The sequence below is a fragment of the Chiloscyllium plagiosum genome, unplaced genomic scaffold (genome assembly GCF_037043375.1).
Source record: "Chiloscyllium plagiosum isolate Xiang-an unplaced genomic scaffold, Cpla_swu_hap1 HiC_scaffold_18, whole genome shotgun sequence".
NCBI lineage: Eukaryota > Metazoa > Chordata > Chondrichthyes > Orectolobiformes > Hemiscylliidae > Chiloscyllium > Chiloscyllium plagiosum.
Genome location: NW_028270156.1, coordinates 114,651,635 through 114,678,021, shown reverse-complemented (window position 1 = coordinate 114,678,021; position 26,387 = coordinate 114,651,635). Strand labels below are relative to the sequence as shown.

The window sequence follows — 26,387 nt, the reverse complement described above, 5'->3', positions numbered from 1 at the left end:
TACAACGGGATCCTTGACCATCAATGAGCCAAGGACTGGCAGATGGAGTTTAATTTAGATATTTGTGAGGTTTTGCATTTTGTTAAGTTAAAGCAGGGTCGTGCCCTGGGGAATGTTGCTTAACAAAGAGAACTATGGGTGAAGATTCATAGTTCCTTGTAAGTGGAGTTTATGTTGGTAGAGTGGTGAGGAACGTAGTTGGCATGCTTGCCTTAATCGGTCAGAGCATTGAGTATAGGAGTAGGGGTAGCGTGTTGCGATTGTACAGGACGTAGGTGAGGCCACTTTAAGAATACTGCGTACATGTCAGTTGAGTCTGCTAAAGGATGGATGTTGTTAAGCTTGAAAGGGTGCAGAAAAGATTTACAAGGATTTTCTGGAACCTGAGGGTTTGAGCTACAGGGAGATGATGAGCAGGTTGAGGCTTTTTCCTCTTGATCGTCAGAGGCTGAATGGTGACATGACAGAGGTTTAATAAAGTCCTGAGCGTCATGGATAGTCTGAATGGGCAAGATCTTTTTTCCAGTGTAGGGGCGTCCAGAACTAGACGGCATAGTGTGAAGGTGAAAGGGCGAAGACTTAGAAGGAACTTGAGGGTAAACTTTTTCACACAGAAGCTCGTGGGTGTACTGTCAGAGGAAGTGGTGAAAGCGAATACAATTACACGTTTAAAATATAACTGGATAGGTACATAAATAGGAATGGATCAGAAGGATGTGGGCCAAATGCTGGCAAATGGGACGAGATCTGATTAAGATGTCTGACTGGCGTGGACAATTTGGACAAAATGATCTGTTTCCACGCAGTATGATTCTCTTATTCTCACAACGGGATGAGGGAAAATTCTAAAAGGCCATTCGAGTGGGAATTCTCTTCCCCAGAAGTTTGTGGTGCCTCTCTGATTACAAGTATTCACAGCTGTGTTAGTTAAATATTTGGTAGAGACGTGAGTCACGGATCATGGGACACAGACAGGAAAATGCGGCTGAGACCACAATCTGATCAGCCACAATCTTAATGCCTGGTGGAGAAGGCTCAAATTCTCTAATGACCCACTTCTGCTCCTCAGTCCCATGTTTCTGCATTCCATTCAACCCCTCAAACCTGCTAGCAATGGCATCCCCTCTTTGTAACTTGTGCTTCATTTGTTGATCATGTTGTAGACCCAGATTCACTGTGAGTACAGCCCCCAAATCTCACCCAGCGACGGCTCACAAAATCCGCTGGTCTCACTGATTGCAACATTCCATAAAAGACCTTCTAGGAAAATAACACCAACTAACTTTCCAATAACAGAATGGGAGAACATCAGAAACAGGGGCAGGTCATTCACATCCTAAGCCGGCCTTGCCCTTCACTAAGATCAATCTGACCTGCTCCAAGTCTCAAATCTTCCTCAATGTCCAAGTCTTCTTGAGCACTTCCATAGAACACAGAACAAAGAACAGTCCTGATTTGAAGATGCTGGTGTTGGAATGGGGTGTACAAAGTTAAAAATCACACAACACCAGGTAATAGTCCAACAGGTTTCATTGGAAGCACACTAGCTTTCGCAGCGTCGCTCCTTCATCAGGTGATAGTTGAGGGCTCAATCCTAACACAGAATTTCAGCACAAATTTGCAGTGTGATGTAACTGAAATTACACATTGAAAATTTGATTGTTAAGCCTTTCATCTGTTAGAATACCATGATATTTTCACTTCTTTCATATGTAAATCACAAAACTTTTTTTTAAAGTTGCATTCTCAGGTTAGCTGTTAACAATAGTGATAGCTAGACAAGGTGTTGCCTCCTTGTGTTCTCTCTATATGCCATGATGTTTAGATTGATTCTAATCTAAAAAGTGAAATAACGGAGTTTTACATGAACTCATGCAGTTTTCGAGCTCACAGTGGTACACGAATGCATGCCATTCGGACCTTCATCACTCGACGTTGTGCCATTTATCCTACTCGAAGATCAGACTAACCTACATGCTTCCATTTACTTTGTCCCATGTGCCTATCCAAGAGTCTCTTAAGTTTCCCTCACGTATTTGACTCTACTACCACTGCTGGCAATGCATTCGACTCACCCACCACTCACTGTGTAAATAATCTACTGTTGATATCTCCCCTAAACCTTCCTCCAATTGCCTTAAAATTATGCCACCTAATCATAGATATTTCTGCCCTGAGAAAATGTTTCTGGCCATTCACTCTCTCTATGCCTCTCATTATCTTGTACACCTCCAGTGAGAAAAGCCCTCGCTCCCTCATAGTTTCCTCATAAGACCTGCCCTCCAGTTCAGGCAACATCCTGGTAAATCTCCTCCTGGTAAATCGCACTTAATTAGAATTAATTATGACCTCTACACGTTTTGGAGTTATTCATTGCACAAGGGAAGATGATTAACATTGGTGGGCATCAATCTTCTCAGCCATGGGACACATCTGCAGGAGATCCTCAGCGTAGCTTCCTCAACCCAGGCATCTCCACTTTGTCATCACATAATCCCTACAGTGTGGAAGGAGGCTATTCAGCCCATTGAGTCCAAACTGAGCAGATTAGATTCCCTACAGTGTGGACACAGGCACTGCGGCCCAACCAGTCCACAACGACCCTCCGAAGAGTAACCCACCCAGACACATTTCCCTCTGACTAATGCACCTAACATAATGGACAATTTATCATGTCCAATTCACCTGGCCTGAACATCTTCGGACTGTGTGAGGAAACCGTAGCACCCGAAGGAAACTCATGCAGACAAGTGGAGAATGTGCAAACTCCACACAGACAGTTGCCCAAGGCTGGAATCGAACCTGGGACTCTGGTGCTGTGAAGCAACAGTGTAAGCTACTGAGCCACCGTGCCAGCAGAAAAGGGGGCATTCACTGAAATTTACAAAATTTCCAGCTCTTCCAGCTCTTGAAGTCCCTCTTCAGCTCTTGAAGCAGTCTGTGACCATGTACAGCAAGACTTGGACACCATTCATGATCGTGCTGTTAAAGTCTGGGTAACATTTATGTAACAGCACAGTACATTTCCACAGTAAAAGGAGGAGTTCATTCAGCACCTCAATCTGGTTTCACAAGAATATGGGGAAGCCATTCATCCCATCAAAACTACTGGGCAAGAAGAAGGATAGACCATTCAGTCCCTCCTGACTGTTGCACAGGAAGACAGGGAGTCTGCTCTCTACCACATGTCACATACATGGGAACAGAAAGACCATTTCACACCCGGAGTTACTTACAAAGGAACAGGAAGAGGTTATTCAGCTTGTCAAGCCACTAACACAGGAACAGGAAGGTGTCAGAGATGCTCCAACATCACAAACAAATGGAGCAGGGGCTGCACAGACAGACTGCTCCAAATTGATCCACCTGGCTTAATTACTCATGGTACATATGTGTTACTTTAACATGGTTTTCTGGCAGTCGGAATGAAGCCAACATTTTTTAGCCATTCTCCAAGTTATCTTCCATCTCCAAGAAGGCAGTCTCATGGTCTCCGTGGAGGTCAGAAGCCGTTGGGGAATAACTAACTGTTTCAGAATGATGGTATTTTGGCTGCTGAAAGGATTGTGTACAAAGTGACATTCAATGCAGTGTCACACAGTATCTGTGCATAAAGTGTTCAGAGTTCATTCAGAGCCTGCACCTCGCTGTCAATCGACGTGAGGGTTCTTCAGATGCATGTAAACTGTCGTGAATCAAACATCCAATGGAAAGTATGACATTGTCACCCCATTCAGCTGTTTGTGACCTAATGAGTTTCTGTCCAGACCCATCAAGCTTCAACTTCTTATTCTCTCACAGCGCTACAGATTAAACACATAGTTACTGCACTCTCTCCTCATGGTAACATCATGCCAGTGTTTAGTCTGGTCAAACTACTTTGCACTCTTTCAGTGACAAAGACATCATTGATTATAAAGCAGACCAAACCTTTACACAATGCACCAACTACTCTCTCAACAAAACACGATCAGTGGGAAAGATATTCTAACTTTTGTACTTCAATCATTTTGCATGAAGAGCCACATATCATTTACTTCCTGCCCCTGTATGAATTCTGTCAGTGACTTATGACCAAGGACATCCAGGTCCTTTTCAACAAAACCACTCACCAACCTCCCTACAATTTAATAAATATAAATGTACATGATGATATTTGTTGTTCACATCTGAATCATGTTTATACCTTGTGAACAGCTATTGCCAAAACACTGATCCTGCTGCCACCCATCAATCCTTCAGTCCAGTGAAAATCAGTATTCTTCTCATATTCCCCATTTCTCAATTTTTAATCCATGTGGTATATATACCACCCCGACCTACCCATGGACTCTAACATTCCCCATTCACCTGTAATAAAACATGTCAAGCGTCTTCTAAAAATAAAAATACTCCACTCTCATTGGTTCTCAACTGTCTAAGTCACAACGGATAGTCTCCACAAACAGGTTTATCAAAGATCATTTCCCTTTCCTGAATCTATGCTGAATGTACCAAATCATATCATTGTTCTCCAAGTGTCTAGTTGTCACGTTGCATTTAAAATGTTCCAATATTTTATTTTCTCACAGCTGACATCAAGTTATTTAGTTTTCTGCTTCCCTCTCCATCCTGTTTTAAATATTTAGGTTGACAATAGTTGTTTTCCAGTCTGCAGGATCCTTTCAGCATCTAACTAGCTTTGAAGAATAATCAGTAATTCTTTCACTCGCTCTGTTCTCATTTCAATCATTCTGAGATGTAGCTCATCGGATGCAGCAATTTATGAAACTTCAATTCAATTAGATTTTCAATAACCTACTCTTCATTACTTCTGATTTCCTGCAGTTTCCAATTTTTACCAGTCATTCTGGTCGCTAATATTGTTGGAAATTATTTTCTGTACCTTCCCCTGTGGAGATGGAACCAATGCATTCCTCTCAGCAGGTAGATGGTTTCAGTCAGCTCATGAATACGTTGGAGTACTGCACTTCAGAGATGGTGATATATTACCCACTGCTGCCTGCAAAGTTCCAGCATCCATCCAGTTTAATTCATCGTGAGTGTCAGCGCAGTCCTGTCCCTGGTGTGAGAACACAGGTTATAATTAAGGAGAGGATACAGCTCAGTGACCACCACAATTTTGAGACAAGCTGGTTTTACACTTTACACCTGAATGGGTGCAGCTTAGACAAATGTTCCTGGAAATCCCAGAGAGGAAACTATAGTGTCTCGCTCCTCCCTTCTGTGTAGTCTCAGCTCCATTTGTTTATCATGGACCCAGACACACTGTAAATGCAGTATTCAGATTGGGGTCCCCAGACCATCGGGGCTCACTGAATGAAACCAGTAGCTGACATCACAATCCTGAGAACACCATCCACAGAGCCTCCACTGACTTTCTAGATGACAGCAGCAAGTCAATTCCCCACACCCAAAGTGCGTCCATTCAGTATTGAAAATGCCTCGGTCTCCTCAGTTTATCTTCCTGGCTGAGAAAGCTCTTACATCTCCACACAGTCGCACAGTAACAGTCCCTCTCTCCACAGGAGCAGTTCATAATGGAACATTACATTTCTCTATATCTCAGCTCTGAGATGAGTATTGCTGATGGAGTTGATCACCACACTCAGAGACGAGAGATAGAGAGAACATAACTCACGGTAAGCAGGGACATACCGTAATAAATATGATATTCAGGAATATATGGAAAGGGGAAATGTTAGAATAACTTCCCATTCTGTTTTCCTTCCTGACCATCATTAGCAATCCTTTTGCTTGCTTTTCCTCTTTCTCTCTCCCTCCCTCCATCTCTCTCTCTTTCTCTCTCACTCTCTTGCTGGACATCATCCTCTCAACACAAACCGCCCGCTCACCCTTCCTACCATCCCTGATATAATAATATTATTTCTCAGCTTCATTCAGTTTTGACAGGTTCATTGAACGCGAAACGTTATTTGTGTTTTTTTTTTCCGACAGACTGCCATACCTGCTGAGATTCTCGAACATTCTTTCAGACGGTGAAGAATTTTATTTCAGATCGCCAGCATCCGCATTTCCTTGTTGTTGTTTCGCTGGATGTATTTGTTGCCCATCCTAACTGCCCTTGACCACGCAGCCATTTGTCAAGGCAATAGGGAGGCAACCATTTGGTGTGGATCAGAGGTGAAACTTAGTTCAGACAGGGAAAACATGTTAGGTTTCTTTACCAAAGGTTATCAATAAAATAAGAAAAGAAATCCTGACAGTTTATGCTTGCCATGAGTGAAATTAGGCTTCATTCCTATTTTCGATATTGGAGTTTAAATTTAGTCATCGGTTGTAATAGGATTTTAGACAATGCGTTTAGAGTCATAACTTGCGCTTCTGAATTGCAGTCAGTGACATTATTACTCTGTTTAAGAGTCCTTGTTGTGACTTAACTGTAGAGACACGAATAAGTTTGTGGTCAAACTATTTGTGACTGGAAGAGAGGTCAGAAGAGAACTGGAGCCATAAAATCTGTCGATAACGAAGGGGTAGATGATGGCGAAGTCAGCAACAGAGCTGGTGATTGGGGATATTATGTCGGTGGGCGTCGGCAGGTTTGATGACAGAGAGAATATGGAGATATAAAACAGTTCACTGTAAAAAGGGACTCAAGGTTCCGAAGAGTCTTGTTCCTTCTCAGATGTTTATCAGTAAGTAGTTTGGAAATGCATGAGAATAAAGTGGCGTTTGTTACTGAAAGTTTACGTTTTTGTGAAATATAGTCAACCAGAATAGCAATAACATTCAGCCTCATTTATAGAATTGACAGAGATAGACTTACCAGGCACACCAATAATAGCGAGGATGGGATAGTACCCAGCTTGAATAATGAACAGTACGGCTCGTATCCGCAACTGTAACTTTGTCCAATCCCGAGAAAGATAGTAAAGACCCGAGGATAAACTCCTGTCCATTGTTGTAACGTTCAAGTCTAATGTTCTCAGATTCTTATCCATTGTTGGAACATTCCAGTCTAATGTTCTCAAATTAAAATCCATTGTTGGACCATTTTAATGTTCTCAGATTCTGATCTCTCTCTTTCTCTGCAGCTGCTGATCCCAATCATCTTGAGGTTGACTCTGCCACGAATATTATGTCATAACAAGGTGAAGTAGGTCCCTAATTATTGAAGAGGGAAATCCTCCAGTGACCCAGTTAGGTCCAGGAAGACCGATATTAATCACAGTCACTGAACAAACAGCTCCAGTTAACCCATTTCCCGGCAAATCTGATATATCACAATAATACTTGGTGTGAGTGGGATTTTGATATCGTTGATTATTGGGCTCATGGCATTGCTCCAGTTGTAAACATCGAGGTGAGGGAGAGACATAATTCTTTCTCTTCACAAGCTCGATGATTCTGCTGTGTTTTGGCAGTGTAGGAATTGCTGGGCTCCCGAGGGCGTCTGTGTCTGATCACCGGGCCTGCTGGGTCTTTTTGCTTTATTTATTTAGGTTTAACTTTGACTTTTGTCTGTTCAGCATTAAACGGCTTAGCTAGGTTTAGGCATTTTTGAGAGACACCTACAGAGCCATAGACGATGTGGATACAGTCCATTCCGTGTGTTCTTGCAGCCGCGGCCTGGTCCTGTGGAGTGATGGTCAAAATCTCACAGAACCAGGATTCTTAGTTTTACCTTTCACCAGTTATTGCTGGGGTCTCAGCAGGGTTGGAAGGTAGTAAATCCCTCCCGGGTGCTACACATTGTCTCTGTGATTTCTCTGGGAACTGCATTTAGATGTTCTTTCCTCCTGGATTGGAGAACTGCATGTGAGACAATCTGTTTCCTGCATTTGTTTTTTGACATTTGTGTGCTTATCGTATGATACCATATTGGAGCAGTTACTGTACAGTAGTTAAATAAACTATTATTCTGCTACGTTTTCCATCAGAATTAAGTTATTTCAAGTTCCTCTTCCTTTTTTTGTCTTTTATCGACAGTCTTCGAATAAATTGTGTTTTGCTTAATTTCGAATATTTTAACCAAGTAAATTCTATCTCAAACACATCAGCTCACATTTACCTGCAGAATGGGCCGACCTGGAGTAGTGATAATCATGTCAGGAATTATATCGGATACTCAATCCACCTCTTAGATCCAGCCCCGACACGTATAAGCCCAATTGAGATACCTGCTCAGCATGAAGTACTGCGTAGATCAGGCTAGTGTACTGCTCACCAATCTGTCCAGGATCGAACACTGTTTAGAGCTCACCAATTCACTACTTATTGGTCCAACAGTGCACTGATCTATAAATTTGAATTAGATGATCTGTTTAGCACAGGGCGCTGTGCAGAACACACAAAGGTATTGTTCTATACACACGGACTGGATATCTGTGCAGTCTGGGAGCTGTGCAGTGAATAGCAGTGAATTTATCCATTAACCTGGAGCAGTTACCTTCCCAGCATACACAGCTGTGTACACCAATCACTGAATTGCTGAGTAACACTGTGTTAGATCACTGCCCAGCGTGGGGAAACTTGCAGCTCGTGCTGGAAGTGACAGGATGTACATCTCCCCTCCATTTACAGATCCATATCTCCATTGTGGCATGACACGGGAGTGCTGTGGGTGTGAAACTCACTGCCAGAGAGAGATGGCGGGGGAATCAGTTTAAATACCAACAAATGGGAGGAGCTTAGTTAAAAGAGAGGGGGAGATTGAGAGAGAATTTCAGAGAAGGATTTGATGGTAGATTTAAAAATTGTGAAATGAAAACATTTCGATAGAATCTTGCAATATAGGCCACAGTTTCCAGGAATGATGGGTGAGCAGGATATTGGTGTAAGTTAACATGATGGAGAGTTTTGGATAAGCATTTCTCCTGCAGCGTTGTAACTGGCAGTAGGATCAGCAGAGTCTTCGATTCATTGGGCTGAATCGAGCAATAATTTGTCTCAGTGCCAATTTCCTTGAGTGTGACAGAGGGGTTGTCTGCACGAGGCAGAGCTAGTTTCCTAGTGTTATCATATCGAACTCACCTCATTAACTGTCCACCCCATTCCATGGTGTCCCTCTCATTCAATACCAGCCTGATTCTCCCACGCATCATGGCTGGAGGTACACACCATCTCCCAGATGCCACTGAATATTCAGTTATCACTCGTACTGCTGACATCATTTAAAGGCCAATGGGCACACGGTTGAGCTTTCTCGGTTTGGAGCTGCCCTGCATAGTTTACCGAGCATGGCAGAGAAGGGGAACTTACACCACAGCTTGTCGACAGGGGCACGGAGGTTCTGGTGAATAGTCTAGTACAGAGGGGGACCATTCTCTTCCCAGAGAGAGCCGCACCACCAGACCCACCGAGCATGGTCTGAGCACACCACCCAGCTCAGTGCAGTATCTGCGGTCCACGAAAAGTCTAGCAATACTGGAAAAGCACCTTCCCCGCTCTGTCAGGATAAGAGTCACCGTATTCTCTCTACTCTCTCACACTCACTGTATATTTTGTTAGCGCCTTCCCCAGAATAAGGATCCATCACTCTCACCACTGCAATGCAGCACCTTCTCTCTCTCTCTCTCTCTCTCTCTCTCTCTCTCTCTCTCACCTACGCAATACCCCCACATGGTTATAAAATGTTCTTATGAGTACAGTTTCTAGAATTCTCTGGATGATGTCGTTTGTACAATGTTCCAGATAATTTTCAAAATAATTCACTTTAGCAAAATGTTCATCCCCCAGTATATAACGAATCAGAAGAAGGAGCAGAGTTTTACCTTTTCTTTTCAATCACTCAGGATGAAATTGCATCATGAGGCCATTAATCCTCTCAAATATGCTCCACTGTTCAATCAAAGGGAGAACCTAAACACTTGAAGATTCACTCTCTTCTTGAAGACAGGCGCCACTTTGGAGTTTCGCCAGTTTCACTGGAACACTCCTTTAATCCCGAGAGTTATGGAATATTTCACACAGTGCCACCAGTCACTCTGCAACGACTTCTATTAAAACCAGCTATGAATTGCTGATGAGCAAAAAACACTTGGTCTTTTCTGTTTGAGAAAAGTCTTGTTTGTTTTGTTAGAGACAGTGCAAAACTTGCATCTGACTACAATTTTGTTTATAATATTGAAACTCTTTGTGCCTTCCTTGTGAGGAATGATGTAAAATACTGTTTTAAATGCTCTGCCTGTTCCCTGAAACCAGTTCCCCTTCACATCCTCCACATATTCTTTCCTGCCTTTCTTCCAAGAGTCACACATACATCATGAAAGTTTTTTATTCGATATGGGAAAACTCTTACAGTTAGTTTTTTAAATATTTCTTGCCAGTTTTGGAATATTTTTCTTTGTATTTTGTTTTATACAATCTGCTTCTGGTTCCAAACGTAAACTTCCCAAATGTGGCCGACGCTAGAACTCACCAATTTGAATTCTTTAGTTTATGATTGATTAGTATCCTTCACAGCCTTTGTGCATCATGGGTGGTTCATCTTCACATCTTCATATCAGCTTCTTTTTAACCAGAGTCAATAATAGCTGAGCATTATTAAGTGGGACGCTTCTTACATGACGTCCTTTTCTCTCAAACGAGAAATCCCCTCACTCTGATGTACTGAGCCTTCAGCTGTGACTATCCCATCTCCCTCACTTTTGCCCTCACTCCGTCCCCTCCTTCCCAGAACAATGATAGACCTCCCCTTGTCCTCACTTCCTACTGCACTAGAATCCACATTCACAGAATCATCCTCCGCCACTTCCACCTCCTCCAGCAGGACAGCACCATCAAAAATATTTTCTCCTCCCGTCCACTTTCAGTATTTCACAGGGAATATTCCTTCTGTGGCACGCTCCATCACCCCGAATATTTCCCCACAACCCCAAGGCACCTTCCCATGTAAATGCAGAAGCTGCAACATTTTCCCATTCACCTCTTCCCTCCTCACTGTCCTAGATCCTAAACACACTTTTCAGGTGAAGCAGCATTTCAGTCGTACTCTTTAAATCCAGTCTCCTGTCATTGCTGCTCACAATGCAGTCTCCTTTACATTAGTGAGCCAAACAGAATCTGCTTTGAGGAACATCTCCACTTTCTCTGTAGGAATGACCCTTTCCATCTGATTGCTCCTCTTTTCAATAACCTACATTGCTGTCAGGATAATGAGAAATGTTTGAGGAGGTAACGACGCGTTGAACCAGAGAGAGTTACCTATCTGAACTTCCAGAAGTCCTCTAATATGATATCGCACAGGAGGCTGCAGGGTAAGATAAGGACCTATGGTGTCAGAGGCCAAGTGATGGCATGGATAAACGTTTGGCTGTCTGGCAGAAGGCATAGTGAAGATAAAATTGTCCCTCTCAGGATAGCAGCCGGTGATTAGCAGTGTTCCATAAGAGTCAGTGTTGTGACCACAACATTTCACTTTATAGGTTAATGATCTGAGTGGTGGGACAGAATGCGTTATGACTACGTTTGCAGACGATGCAAAGATAGTTGGAGGGGCATGTAGTATTGAGGAGTCAGGGAGCCTGCAGAAAGTTTTTGACAGTTTAAGAGAGTGAGAAAAGGAGTAGCAGATGGAATACAATGTGGGAGAGTGTGAGGTCATGCACTTTGGTATGAAGAATACAGGAATGGACTATTTACTAAATGGGGAAGAAATTCAGAAATCTGAGTAACAAAGTGACTTGGGATTCCAAGCGCTGGATTCACCTTAGATAAACATGCAGGTTGAGTCAGTAGTTAAGAAGGCAGATACAATGTTGTCGTTCATCTCGAGAGGAGTAGGATATAATGGTGGGGATTCTGAGGCTTTCTAAGGCTCTGGTCAGACCACATTTCCAGTACTTCGTGCTTCATACCTCAGGAAGTATGTATTAGCCTTGGTGTGTGCCAAGAGAAGGTTCAGCAGAAATGAAAACTTAACACATGAGGAATGTTTGAGGACTCTGGGTTTATACTCGATGGAGATTAGAAGGATGAGGGGGGATCCAATTGAAACATACAGAATACTGAATGACCTGGATACAGACAAAACTGGAAGGACGTTTGCACTGGTAGGACACAGGCTGAGAGCAAAGGGAAAACCCATGAGAACGGAGATAAGATGAAAAGTCTTAAGCCAGAGAGCGGTGAAATTGTGGAATTCCTTATCACAGAAGGCTGTGGAAACCAAATCATTTGGCACCAACGATATGGCCTGGAAAGGAACTGAGGATCTGAAAATTGACTACAGAGAGTTAGTTTGGAAGCTGAAGAGTAGGACGAGTAGAGTAGTGATCTCAGGTTTGCTACCAGTGGCATGAGCTAGTTCGATGAGGAACAGTCAGCGAATGCAGCTTTACACGTGGCTGCGAGGCTGGTGCAGGAGGGAGGACTTCAGATACTAGACCATCGGGATACCTTCTGGGTAAGGTGGGGCGTGTACTCGAAGGACGGGTTGCACCTGAACTGGTGGGGCACAAATGGCCTGTTTGGGAGGTTTGCCTGTGTGATTCTGGCGGGTTTAAACTAGTTTGGCAGGGGGGTAGGAATCAGACCACATGACTGAGAGGGGGTTAGTTGCAGACGGGACAATGACAGGGCATATTGAACCTATAAGGAAGGTTTCTCACGCGATGAAACAAAGGGATCGGTTAAAGTGCGTCGGCTTTAATGCAAGGAATGTCCGAAATAAGAGTGACGAACCTAGAGCATGGATCAGTACTTGGGGCAACGATGTCGTGGCCATAACAGAGACGTAGGTTTCACAGGGGCAGGGATGGCTGCTTGATGTTCCAGGGTTTAGAACGTTTAAAAATGCTTTGGGGTAGCACGGTGGCACAAAGTAGAGCACTGCTACCTCACAGCGCCAGAGACCCGGGTTCAATTCGCACGTCAGGGAACTGTCAGTGTGGATTTTGCAAACTTTCCCTGTGGATTTCCTCCGGGTGCTCCGGTTTCCTCCCATAATCTAAAGATGTGCAGATTAGGCGAATTGCCCATGCTAAATTGCCCGTAGTGTTAGATGAAGGGGTAAATGTAGGGGAATGGTTTTCGGTGGGTTGCTCTGTTGAGTGTTGGTGTGGACTTGCTGGGCCTAAGGGCCTGTTTCCACACTGTAAGTAATCGAATCTACTCTAAAAAGGAATAGGGTGGGTGGAAAATGAGGAGAGGGTGTAGCATTGCTTATCAAAGAGTGCGTCACAGCTACAGCAATGAAGATTGTTGAGGAAGGTTAGTCTATTGAGTCAGTATGGGTGGAAGTTAGGAACAGCAAGGGAACAGTCACCGCATTTGGGGATTTTATACAGACCACCTAATAGCAGTAGAGAGACTGAAGATCTCATAGGCGGACAGATTCTGGAAAAATGCAAAAGTAGCAGGATTATAGTTATGGGTGATTTCAACTTTTCCAATATCGAATGGAACCTCCTAAGTGTAGATGGTGTGGATGTAGCCGGTTTCATCAGGTGTGTTCAAGAGGGTTTCCTTGCTCAGTATGTGGACGGACCGTCGAGGGGAGAGGCTATTTTGGATTTGTTGTTCGGCAACGAGCCGGGACAGGTGTCAGAACTCACGGTGGGAGACCACTTTGGTGAAAGTGATCGCAACTGCCTCACATGCAGCATTGTCTGGGAGAGTGAAAGGAGCAGTTTCTGGGGTAAGATATTTAATTGTGGAAAAGGAAATTATAATGCTATCAGTCAGGAGTTGGGAAGTACAGACTGGGAGCAATTGTTCCACAGAAAGGGCACAGCAGACATGTGGGGATGTTTAAGGAGCAGTTGTTGCGAGTGATACACAAATTTGTTCCTCTGAGAAAGGGAAGAAGGGGTAACATTAAGGAACCTTGGATGACGAGAACAGAGGAACGTCTCGTAAAAAGGAAGCAGGTAGCTTACGTAAGATGGAGGATGCAAGGATCTAGCATAGCTTTAGAGGATTACAGGCTTGCTAGAAAGGAGCTCAGAAAAGGACTGAGGCGAGCCATGATGAGGAACGAAAAAGGCTTGACAGGAAGGATTAGGGAGAATCCAAAGGCATTTTTCTCATACGTGAGGAGTAAGAGAATAATCAGAGCCGACCAGGATTAGTGTAGGGAACTTATGCGTGGAGTCGGAGCAGATAGGGAAAGCCCTCAATGAGATTTTTTGCTTCGATTTTCACCAAGGAAAGTGAACTTGTTGTAAATGAAACTTAGAGGAGCTGGCCCAGATCAATCTTGACCAGGTCAAGATTGATGAAGTTGATGTGCTCGCAATTTTGGAAAATATTAAGCTGGATACGTCCCCAGGGCCAGATTTATCCGAGACTGCTCCAGGAAGCAAGAAAGGAGGTTGCTAAGCCGCTGGTGAGGATATTTGCCTTCGCACTCTTCACAGGAGTCGTACCAGGATTGGAAGGAGGCAAATGTTGTTCCTTATTTCAAGAAAGGTAATAGGGAAATCCCTGGCAGTTAGAGACCTGTCAGTCTTACGTCTGCGGTCAGCAAAGTTTGGAAAAAATTCTGAGGGATAGGATTTATGACTATTTGGCAAAGCATTGGGTGATTAAAGGCAGTCAGCATGGCTTCATGAGGGCAGGTAATGCCTCACAAATCTTATTGATTTCTTTGAGGAGGTGTCAAGACAGGTCAACGACGGTCAAGCAGTGGATGTGATGCATGTGGACTTCAGCAAGGTATTTGATAGGGTTCCCCATGGAAGGCTCATTCATAAAGTCAGGAAGTATGGGATACAGGGAGATTTGGTTATCTGGATTCAGAATTGGCTGGTTGGCAGAAGGCAGACAGTAGTTGTAGATGGAAAGTATTCTGCTTGCAGGACAGTATTGAGAGGGATCTCACAGGGCTGTGTTCTTGGGCCTCTGCTCTTTGGAGTTTTTATAAATGACTTGAATGAGGAGGCTATGGTGTGGGTTAGTAACTTTGCTGATGACACAAAGGTTGGAGGTGACGTAGATAGTGTAGAGGGCTACTGTAGGCTGCAGCGCGACATGGACAGGATGCAGAGCTGGACTGATAAATGGCAGATGGAGTTTATCCTTGATAAATGCAAAGTGATGCATTTTGGAAGGTCAAATTCGAATCCTGAATATAGCATTAAAGACAGAATTCTTGGCAGTGTGGAGTAACAGAGGGATCTGGGTGCGCAGGTGCATAGATCCCTCAAAGTTGCCACCCAGGTGGATAGGGTGTCAAGAAAGCATATGGTCTTTTGGCTTTCATTAATAGCGGGATCGAGTTTAAGAGCCGTGAGGTTTTGCTGCAGCTCGACAAGCCCTGATGAGACTACACTTGGAATATTGTGTCCAGTTGTGGACGCCCTACTATTGGAAAGGTCAGAGGCTTTGGAGAGGGTGCAAAGAATGTTTACCAGGATGCTGCCTGGATTGCTTTATGAAGAAAGGTTGAACGAGCTTGGATCTTTCTCTCTGGAGACCAGGAGGAGAGAGGAGAACTGATCGAGGTGTACAAAATAATGAGAGGAATAGATAGTGTCAATACCCAGAGACTTTTCCCCAGGGCAGGATTGACTAGTACGAGAAGTCATAGTTTGAAGATATTAGGAGGAAGGTAAAAGGGAGACGTCAGAGGTAGGTTCTTTATGCAGAGAGTTGTGAATGCATGGAATGCATTGCCAGCTCTGATGGTGGAAGCAAAGTCATTGGGGACATTTAAGCGACTGTTGATCATGCACAGGGATAGCAGTGAGTTGAAGGGTGCGTAGGTTAAATTATTACATTTTACATTAGGATTAAATCTCGGGACAACATCGTGGCCCAAAGGGCCTGTTCTGTGCTGTACTGTTCTATGTGCTATGTTCTATTTAGTATATTTAAAACAGACTCAGATAAGTTTTGATTGACAAGGGGATCAAAGATTATTGAGAGGAAGCAGGAAAATGGGGTTGAAAATCTCGAATGGCGGAGCAGACTTGATGGTCCGAATGGCTTCATTTCTGTTCGTATAGAGTTGTGGCATTATAATTGTTCGGTCCTGTATGGCACGGTGGCTCAGTGGTTTGCACTGCTGCCTCACAGCATCAGGGAACTGGGTTCGATTTCCTCTGGGTGTTCTAGTTTCCTGTCCCAGTTCAAAGTTGTGCAGGTTACGTGAACTGACCATGCTGAATTGCCGATGTTGATGTTAGGTGCAATAATCAAGGGTCTGCGTATAGTATTAGAGTAGAGAATGGGATTGGTTTGCATACTCTTTGGAGGGTCAGTATAAACCTATTGGGCTGAAGGGCCTGTTTCCACACTGTCGGGATTCTAAGAAAATGCAGGCTGCTGCAATGTTCCAATGAAGCGCAACCCAAGCTCGAGTAACACCTCACTTTACACTTTGGTACGTTACAGTCTGTACGAGTTAATATTGAATTCCATAAATTCACAGCCTGAACCCATTATGGCTGTTCTCCATTTTCCGTACACTCTCCCTCCTGGGCTCCCTAGGTTCGTGTCTTGTTTTGCTCCATTCAACAGAGAAAATCATTTTTAAAAAATATTTATACATTAATTTACACCCATTATATATCTGTGTCTCTTTCACCACAATTTCAAGCCCATTTGTCTTTCACACTTGGTGTCCAAACACTCTTTCCCACCTCTTCCAAGATACTAAAACGCTCACTTTCCAATCCTTTACACGTCTGAAGAAGATTTGCACTGGACTTGAAACACTAACATTGTTTCTCTGTCTCTGCAGATGTTGCCAGACTCCTGAGTTCCTTCAAAAATGAAAAGTTACAGAATACATTTTCGATAAAGCAAAGATAATTGGATACAGGAAATCTGAAAAAAAACAAAACTTTTTGGACTTACTGGGTGCTTTGAGGAACAGTCACAGAACCCAAAAGATTAACTCTACTTTCACTCCACAGATGCTGCCAGACTTGTCACTGTCTTCAGCAATTTCTGGTTTTGAACAAGTTTCAAACATGTGTGTCAAAGCTGCTCACACCCCTCTCCAACATGGAGCGCCATACACCGGGAAGTGAACGATTATGCAAGGTATACAAATTCATTTGTTCTGAAACTACATAAGGCTGTCATCACCGACACTACAGAGCTCTTAATCATGGTCATGGAGAGAAACAGGGAAACACAGTCGCTTTAAACAGAAGATGGTATTACCGGAGGGGAAGAGATTCAGGTGAAAACGTTAAATGCTTTTGAGGAATGCGATAAATTGCAGGCATGGCATCATGAAGATACCCAAACAGAATGACACTTTTTAAAAAAGGAAGCGTTCCCACATCAGAAACCTGGATAGGACACTGTGTACAGGGGAGAAGGGTGACTGGGTCCCCGTGCGAATGAAGACAGGCCGCAGAATTGTATTGAAGATATTGCAGCTCAAACTGGGCATTCATGTGATACTGCAAATCATAGCAGCTGTAGTATCATCAGCAGCAGCAGTTGAATTATATTCAACCACAATATAATTTCTCAGTCTACCATTACCATGAAGCCGATCTCCGCTTCAGTGTTGAGTGTGGGTGAACATGCCATGGTCAGGACCGTGTGTACCTAAACCTGATGACAACCCATTCAAGCTACCGCACTTACTGCTTACATTAACAAACAGCAGAACTAGTATCTGATAGAGAGGGCGCCATGATCCCAAGGCTGTGACCACTTCTTTTAAAACCAGCTATGAATTACTGCTGATCTGGCTACTCTTACTCTTACCTGTTAGAAAAATCCTTGTTTATTTTGTTAGAGACGGTTCAAGAACGTCCCTCCTATTAACATTTTGTTTACATCATTGACATACTTACTGTACCTTCCCCTGTGGGGAATGATGCAAAATATGGGTGTAAATTATCTGTCTCCTCCCTGTAGCCAATTATTCAGTCACACCCTCCAATTATCCTCAGAATACTTTCCTAATTAATTTCACCTAAGATCTCACACTCATTTTGAACTTTTATATATGCTCGGAAAAGCTCGTGCTGCTTGTTTTTGTATTTCTTGCCAATTGACTACATCATGTCTTTTCTCCCCTTTTCCTCGCTTTCTAGATTCATACAGTCATATAGAGCACAAACAGACCCTTTGGTCCAACGTGTCCACGCTGACCAGGTTTTCCAAACTAAACTAGCCCCATCTGATTGCATTTTGTCCATGTGCCTCTAAACTTTTCCCATTCATATGTTTGTCCTAATGAGTTTTAAATGTTGTAGCTGTACTTGCATCTCCCATTCTTCCTCTGACGGCTCATTCCATATACACACATCACCCTCTGTGTGAAAACGTTGACTCTTTGTCCATTTCGAATCTCCCCTCTTTCACCTTAAACCTGGTTCAACCTCTCTGGTTGAACTCCCACACCCCGTGGAAAAGACCTTGGCTGGTCACTCTATTCATACCTCTCATGATTTTATAAACTTCTATAATTTTTTTATAAACCTCAACCTCTACGTGCTATCTGACATCGGCTTCACGAACAAGCATTTAAAGATAAGCACTGCAAATTTGAAACAGTGTTCAAATGACAGGTAAATGACACTCAGCCCAAGCTTCATACTGTGATTTTTTTTTCTCCATGTTATAATAGGAAATCAGCAGGAAACTGTTACGAGTACCAATAAGAAGTCAAACACCAGAATTGCTTTGTCCAAATGGGGCGATGATCTCTACAGTGAAAGCACATCACTGGCCTGAACCATGTAAGAAGAGGAATTCTTGTGCCACACGGTCAGCCTTTAGCAGAGTGAGATAAAGGCTGAGTATACCTTTTGAAATTTGAATCACAGTGTGAATTCAGTGCAAAGGGGGAGAGGTGTTCTCAATCAGGTTTACTCAAAGAAGGAAACTTTCCGGAGTGAGATGTGTGGGAGGTGTAAAACAGCATGAATGGAGAGACTGAGCCACACTGACACCAAAGCCAAAGTGGCAGCACTAAACGCAGCTTGATGTTGCTGAAGAGTAGGTAGACTTGATCAAGGAGATTCAGGTGAAGTGGGGAGGGACCATAACGTAAGAGAATGTACTCTATAATTTGAGAGGGAGAACCTGGAATCACGAAGGGGACACAAGCAGGGAAGAGGATAGAGCAGCAATGGCAGCGGTTTCTGGGGGGAATTCAGGAAGCACAGCTGAAATTCATGCCCAGCATCTGCTTCTGGTCCCTGAAATAAATATCCTAAATCTGGCCCTCCAGTAATGCTCATCAATGGTATCCTTGAGAGCCTTTGTCAACCATGGGTGCTTCATCTTCTTATCGAGTTCTTCTTTTTGAACAGAAACAATAATTACTGAGCGGTTTGGGATATCTGTTTGAATGTCTGCTCACGTATATTCACTGGCCTTCCTCTGGGTCTATTTTCACATTCCGCTTCAGACCAGAAATCCTCAAATTAGATGCCTGGTTCTTTTCAATCATTCAGGGGGAACTTCTGCCTGTGGCTGAACACATGATCTGTGGAGGCTGATTCCATTCTCCAAGTTTCTGGATCTCTGTTGTTTCTATTTGACGATGCCACATTCCTGTGAGCTGCGTCTAACGTGACCTCATTTTCCTTCAAACCAGAAATCCCCGAACTCTGGTGGACAGGGCCTTCAGCTAAGACTGTCCCATCTCCCACGGTGTTGCGCTCAATCCGTCCCCTCCATCCCAGAACAATGATAGATTCCTCCTTGCCCACACTTCCGCCTGCACGAGAATCCACATTCACATATTCATCTTACGCAATTTCCACCATCTCCAGCAGGACAGCATCATCAAACACATCTTCCCCTCCCGCCCACTGTCAGTATTTCACAGCGACTGTTCCCTCTGTGTCACCGTCTATCACCACTAACGTTTCCCCACTCCCCCATCGCACCATCACCTGCAATTACAGAAGCTGCATCACTTGTCCATTCATCTCTTCCCTCCTCACTGTCCAAGGCCCCAAACATCGCTTCCAGGTGAAACAGCATTTCACTTGTAAACTTTCAATCTGATCTCCTGTCATTGCTGCTCATACTGCAGTCTCTTTATATTGGCGAGACCAAATAGAGATTGCTTTGAGGAACACACCCACTGTGTCTGTAGAAATCACCCTGACCTTCTCATTGCTTCCCATTTCAATAACTTACCTTGCTCTCATGCTAACATTTCAGCTATGGGCTGCTGCAATGTTCCAAGGCAGCACAACCCAAGCTCGAGTAACAACTCACTTTACACTTTCGTACGTTACAGCCTTTAGGAGTTAATGTACCATTTCATAATTTCACAGTCTGTCCCCATTATAACTGTTCTCCAATTTCCGTACAATCTCCCTCCTGGCCTCCCTGTGACCTTGCGTGGTTGTATCTTCTTTATCTTTCACTGAATAGGGAGAACCCCATTTCCCCATTCACATCTTAATTTAAAGCTATTTCACATGATCTTCTCGTTCACCACTACTAAAAGCTTGTTTATCTTTTGCCACACCCTCTTTTACCTGTCAACCCACTCCCCACATCTGTCAAGGGATTATAAAGCTCATTTTCCAATCCTTTTCAGTTCTGAAGAAGTGTCATACTGGACTTGAAAGGCTAACTCTGTTTCTCTGTCTCTGCAGATTATGCCAGACCCGTTGAGTTTCTCTAGAAATGAATAGGCTCATAACAAGTTTTCAATTAAACAAATAACTATGGATACTGGAAATGAAAATGCAAAAATTGCTGGAGAAAATGGGAGCTTTGTGGAAGGGTCACTGGTCCTGGAAGATTAACTCTGCTTTCACTCACAAGATGCTGCCAGACCTGCTGAGTTTCGTCAGCAATTTCTGTTTTTGAACAAGTTCCATAGACGTGTGTTAAAGCTGCTCAAACGCTCTGTCTCACACAGAATGCACTGGGATGTGACCGATAATGCAAGGTTCACAAATTCCTTGACCTGAAACTGCATAAGGCTGGTATCACTGACACTGCAGAGCTCTTAATCTTGGTCAGGGAGAGAAACAGAGGGGAACACATTCACATCAAACACAGAAGATGGCATTGGGGGAATGGAAACGATTCAGATGCATATGTTAAGGGGTTTAAGTAAAGTAACAAATTGGAGGCGCGACACCAGAAAGAGACCCTCAGCAGAATCAGAATAGGAAAATGGAAGTATTACCACATCAGAAACCAGGCTAAGACAGTGAGTACAGGGCTGATGGGTGAATGGGTCTTGGTGTGAACTGGGAGATAGTCAGTAGAATTGAATTGAACATATTGGAGCTCAAAGTGGGCATTCATGTGGTGCGGTAGAATCACAGCAGCAGCAGAATTGTATTCAACTACAATCTGTAACATTTTCCCCAGGATAATCCCTCAGCCTACCATTACCATCAAGCTGATCTATGGGTCAGCGACGAGTGCGGGTGAACATGGTAGGGTCCGGAACCATGTGTACCGAAACCTAATGACAACCCATTCATGCTACCGCACTTGACTGGTTATATTCGCAACAGCAGGACTAACATCTGATACAGAGGGCGAAATGATCCCAAGACTAAGAGATCATATCGAAGTTGTGCAGTGCTGCCACATCCAGACATAAATGTCGATGGACTATTAAACAACTCACTGGAGGAAAGGACTCCATAAATATCGCCATCCTAAATAACGGGACAGCCCTGTACATCAGTGTAAAAAACATGGTTGTATTATTTGCACCGTCCTCAGCCAGAAGTGTTGAGTTGATGATCCCCCTCACCCTCATCGTGCTGCCCGCAGAATCACAGATGCCAGTCTTTAGTCAATCTGATTCACAGTATGTGACATGAAGAAACAGCTGAACACAGTAGATACGACAAAGGCAATGGTCCCCGACACCATTCCTGCAATAGGACTGAAGACTTGTGCTGCACAACAAGCCGTGTCTCTGGGGAAGCTGTTTCATTCCAGCTCCAACTCTGACATCTCCTTGGCAATGTGGAAAATAACTCAGCAATGTCCAATCCCATAACAAGGGAATAACTTCAGTCTGACCATTTACCACGCCCTGAGTCCCATCGCAATGGTCACATTGGTGGGAGTTCTTTCTGGCAGATCTGTCAAGCAGCACAGAAATAACCTGCTCAGTGTGGTTTCAGATAGGTCCCCATGTGGAGATGGTGCTGTTGTGGAAATATCACTGGATTACTAATCCAGAGCAGACTAATGCTCTGGCAGCCGAAGGAAACTATAAATAATAAAATATCGAGATGTAAAACCTGGAGTCATTAACAGTGACCTTGAAGCCAATGTCGATTGTAAACACCAATTTCCTTCCTCAGGAATTGAATCTCGGGTGCTTTCCTGGTCTGGCCTAAAAATGACTCCAGACACACAGATATATGAAAAACTCTTCAATGGTCTCGGAAACGGCCAAGCAAGACACTCTATTGTATCAAACTGCTCCGAGGTCTTAAAGGATAAAACCGTACAGATCACCCGGCACCAGTCTCAGTATTGGAACGGGAAACACTATCCTATTGACCCTTCAGAGACCTCCTTCCTAACATCTGAGAGCTGGTGGCAACATTTATAGAGCTTTCCCACAGACTGCATAGAAACTTCGGGAAAGGAGGAAATCATTCAACACACTGAGCATCCTCCATTCTAGTTCATGGTGAAAATCTCCTCAATTCAGTTTTTAACACACATATCCTTTAGCATGTTTAATCATCGGAACACATAAAATAGGAACTATGTATTCGCTTTGGTCCATAAATTCTGATCCTCCATTCGATATACAGGCAGTTATCCAATAAGGTGTGTTTATTAAACGCAATTTCGCTGCAACACAATTAGTGAATTGTGCCATTTTCTTTACAAAGCGAGCTCCCGTTCACTGTTATGGGAGTCCGTCTCTGGCACTAGCTGAACAGCAAATCCCAGTCTCAGGATCCCTCTGTCTGTCAAATGCACCCTCAGTGTGTTCAGATAAAGCAGGAATGTAATCCGCTCTGCAAGCCTTGAAACTGAGCCTGAATGTGGGATTTGTAGTCTACATTTAGAAGGAAATTAATTTCAATCCGGGAGGGGGATATTTTGGAGAGAACTGGAATTCCGCATCATGTGGTCAGTCAGCCCGCGCGATTTCTGGTGAAGATCTTGGTGAAAGGTACAGGGCTGTAGTCAGTGACTGTAGTGTTCAAGTGTGGTATTTACTGCACTAACTCATTACAATATACAATTTAAAGATTTATGTAGCTTGTGCTATTATTTGCGTTAGGCCGACTATTATTTTTGTTTTGATTTTTATTGGTAATTTTGGGTTTCGCACCGAAGCCTCTTTTTTCCATTGGCCCCATTATTTATATTGCACCGTTTTCTATAATACGGTATTCCACAGGAACACAGCTGCCACAGTATTGGATAACTACCTGTAATTATTGCTGATTCTATATCTCCACACCAAACCCGTTCTGTGTCTTGAAATCCTTATTTATATTCAGTACCTTAGCTTTCACAGCCTGATCAGGGAAATAATCCCCCAAGGTCACCAGTGCAGACATTTAGTTTCATCTCAACGCACTTTGGCCTGGCTGTAACCAAAATTGTGAGCCCGTGTTTTGGACATCCCACCCAGGGGAATTATGATCCCTGCTTCCAATCTGTCTCGCCATGTCAGAGTTTTATATAGTTCACCCATTTTTCGAAACCTCATGGAATACAGGCTCAGTCGCCCCAAACTCTGTTCCCACAACAAGCCTGTCATCCCAGAGATCAGTCTGGTCATCCTCCATTGCTCTCCCTCAATGTCAGGTTTGTCCTTTATTCGGGAAGGAGACCAAAACTGCACACAATACTGCACAATGTTCAAGATGGGGTCTCACCAAGGGCCTGCACAGCTGCAGTAAGACGCCCTTACACCTGGACTCAAATCATCCTGAAATGAAGGTCAGCACACCATTCATTTTCAACAAAATTGTGTATTCCCGTGACAGCTGAGCCTGCTCTAACCTGAGTGGGAACCTTACAACAAGCTGGTAAAGTGTGGCTGCTGCTGTACAGGGTCTTAGTGAGATCACGTCTGGAGTAATGTGCACAGATTTAATCTCCTCACTAACAAAGGGTGTTGGTATTAACTCAGATATTATTCCCTCAATTGATTTCTGCAATGAAGGTGTTAATCATAGGATCCCTACAGTGTGGAAGCAGACCATTTGACCCATCGACTCCACGCTGATCCTCCGAAGGCCATCCCATACAAACACCACTCTCCAACCCCCTTCCCAACCCAATCACTGCAACCGAGCATTTTCCATGACTAATGCACCTAACTGACACATCTGGGGACTGTGGGAGGAAACTGCAGTAAACGACAGACACCCTTGCATGTACAGGGAGAATGCGCAAACTCCACACAAACAGTGACGCGAGACTGAAATTGAACCCAGATCTCTGGTGCTGAGAGGCAGCAGTGCTAACCACTGAGCTACCCACTGTGGGCAACGCAACCTGCCTGCACAATTCAACACTCGAAATGTGGCATAACAGCAGGGAGATTCCATTAGTCCCCAAACTTGTCACTTTGCAACAGGATGAGGACAATGATATCTTGAGCGGCTTGGTCAGGAACAGGCGCAGGACATGCAAGACATCGACGCTATAGAGTAGGAACACCAGGAGGACATTCAGCCCATCGTGTGTGTAAAACAGGAACAGAATGAGTCCAATCAGCCACCCATGCCTCTCACACAGCAATTGGAGCCGATCTTTTACAGCCTCGTGCCTATTGCACAGGAATTGAAACGGACTGTCGAGGTTATGGAAAAGGAAGAACTTAGAATAACCAACTTCAATCGGGAATGAAAAGTTATGAGCAAACGATTGAAGATAAATTGTTCGAATCTGTTATTAAGGAATTAACAACATGAGACTTTGAAAGTCAAACCACAACCCATCAAAGTCGACATGATTGTATTAAGGATAAATCATGCTTGAATGATTTTCCTAACTTTTTTTAATTAAAACGTGTGACAAACAAGTTGAATAACGGGGATCTGAAAGATGTATTATATCCGGACTTCAAGAAGTCAATGTTTGTCGAAAGATTTATATGCAAGACAAGAGCACACGGGGTTAGGACAATTTATTTGCTTGGAGAGAAAATTGGCTAACCAATAAAAAACCATGATATGGAGGTGCTCGCTTTGGACTGGGTTGAGTAAGGTCAATAATCATATGGCACCAGGTTATAGTCTGACGGGTTTATTTGAAAACACAAACTTTCATTGTCCTGCTCCTTCGTCAGGTGTTAGAGAGAAAAGAACTTAGGCACGAAATTTATAAGGAAAAGATGAAAGGCTGAGACAACACATGCACATGAATTTATCACATCTAAGATGGCTGCTAACTCTTTAATCGGTTAGAATGGAGGTGCAGATTTTGATTGATGAATATGCAAATCCAGAGTTCATTTCAACTCCTGCCTGTAGATACCTTCAGGTATTATCGATGTAAAGGAGGTGACCCCTCCAGTCAGACATCGTATTTTAGGCAAGTGGTCTTGTTTGGAGTCTGTATATGTCTTCACCTGGAATCAGACTAGGTTTATTACCAAAGTAGGAGTTAATAAAATATCGTATTGACTGACTGTCTACAAATTGTATTTTTTTTTGAGAAAATATAATGCATCTGGAAATACAAACCGGCAAATGAAAATTCATCTTACAGATTAGATGTGTTTGTGTGTGTGTGTGTGTGTTTCCGCACACGTGCGTATGTGTTATTGAAAACAAGGTGGAATGTCTGTGGGAGGGAGAGAGAGTGTGTGTGTTTGTGAGAGAGTGAGGGGGACTATGTGTGTCTTTGTGAGGGAGAGATGGTATGCGTGCGTGTGAGAAAGGGGAGAGTGTGTGTGCATGTGATAGAGGGGGAATGTGTTTGTATGCGAGAAATAGAGGGTGAATTTGCATGGGTGTATTTAAAGGGGAGAGGGAAAGGATGTGTGTCTCCTCGTTAAAACACAGGCAGGTTTGGCAGATCCCTTACCCCACAAACACTCTGTGGTTTCAGAGCTCCCCCTCTCTGCCGCCTCTGCTCCATTTGTTGTTCATGTTGCGTACCCAGATGCTGTAACTACAGTCCCCATGCTCCATCCTGAGTTGGTTCACTAAATCCTCAGGTCTGCCTGAATGTCTAAGGCAGCTCACAGCACAACCTCCAGTAAACCATCTCCATCACCTCCACTAACCTTTCCATGACAGGAGGCAGTCAGATGCCCCTCAGCTCCTGTTCCTTGACAATAATACTCGAGGGGTTTCCTCATGTTATGTACTGCACAATCAACTGAGAGGGACAAACACAGGCCTTCAGAGGTCAGGCACAGACCAAGTTTCAAAGACGTGTCTCAAAGCTGCTGGAACCCCCTTTCCAACTTGGAGCAACAGCCTGCCACATACCATTGCATTGTTTCTGAGCTTCACAATGCCAGCACTCGATACACTCGGGAGTGAAAAAAACAACACCAGGGAAAGGTACAGAAAAAA

The 26,387-nt window shown here is 43.7% G+C and overlaps 1 protein-coding gene across 1 annotated transcript in view; it reads right to left on the bottom strand.

The window, feature by feature from the left end:
* The window catches only part of LOC148147176 (putative G protein-coupled receptor 139), a 72,696-nt gene extending 65,689 nt beyond the window's left edge, over positions 1-7,007 (bottom strand). The window contains exon 1 of the mRNA XM_087996193.1: positions 6,791-7,007. Within this exon, the coding sequence (XP_087852319.1) occupies positions 6,791-7,007 (217 nt within the window). The remainder of the gene's footprint in view (positions 1-6,790) is intronic.
* Between the last annotated feature and the right edge of the window lie 19,380 nt (positions 7,008-26,387).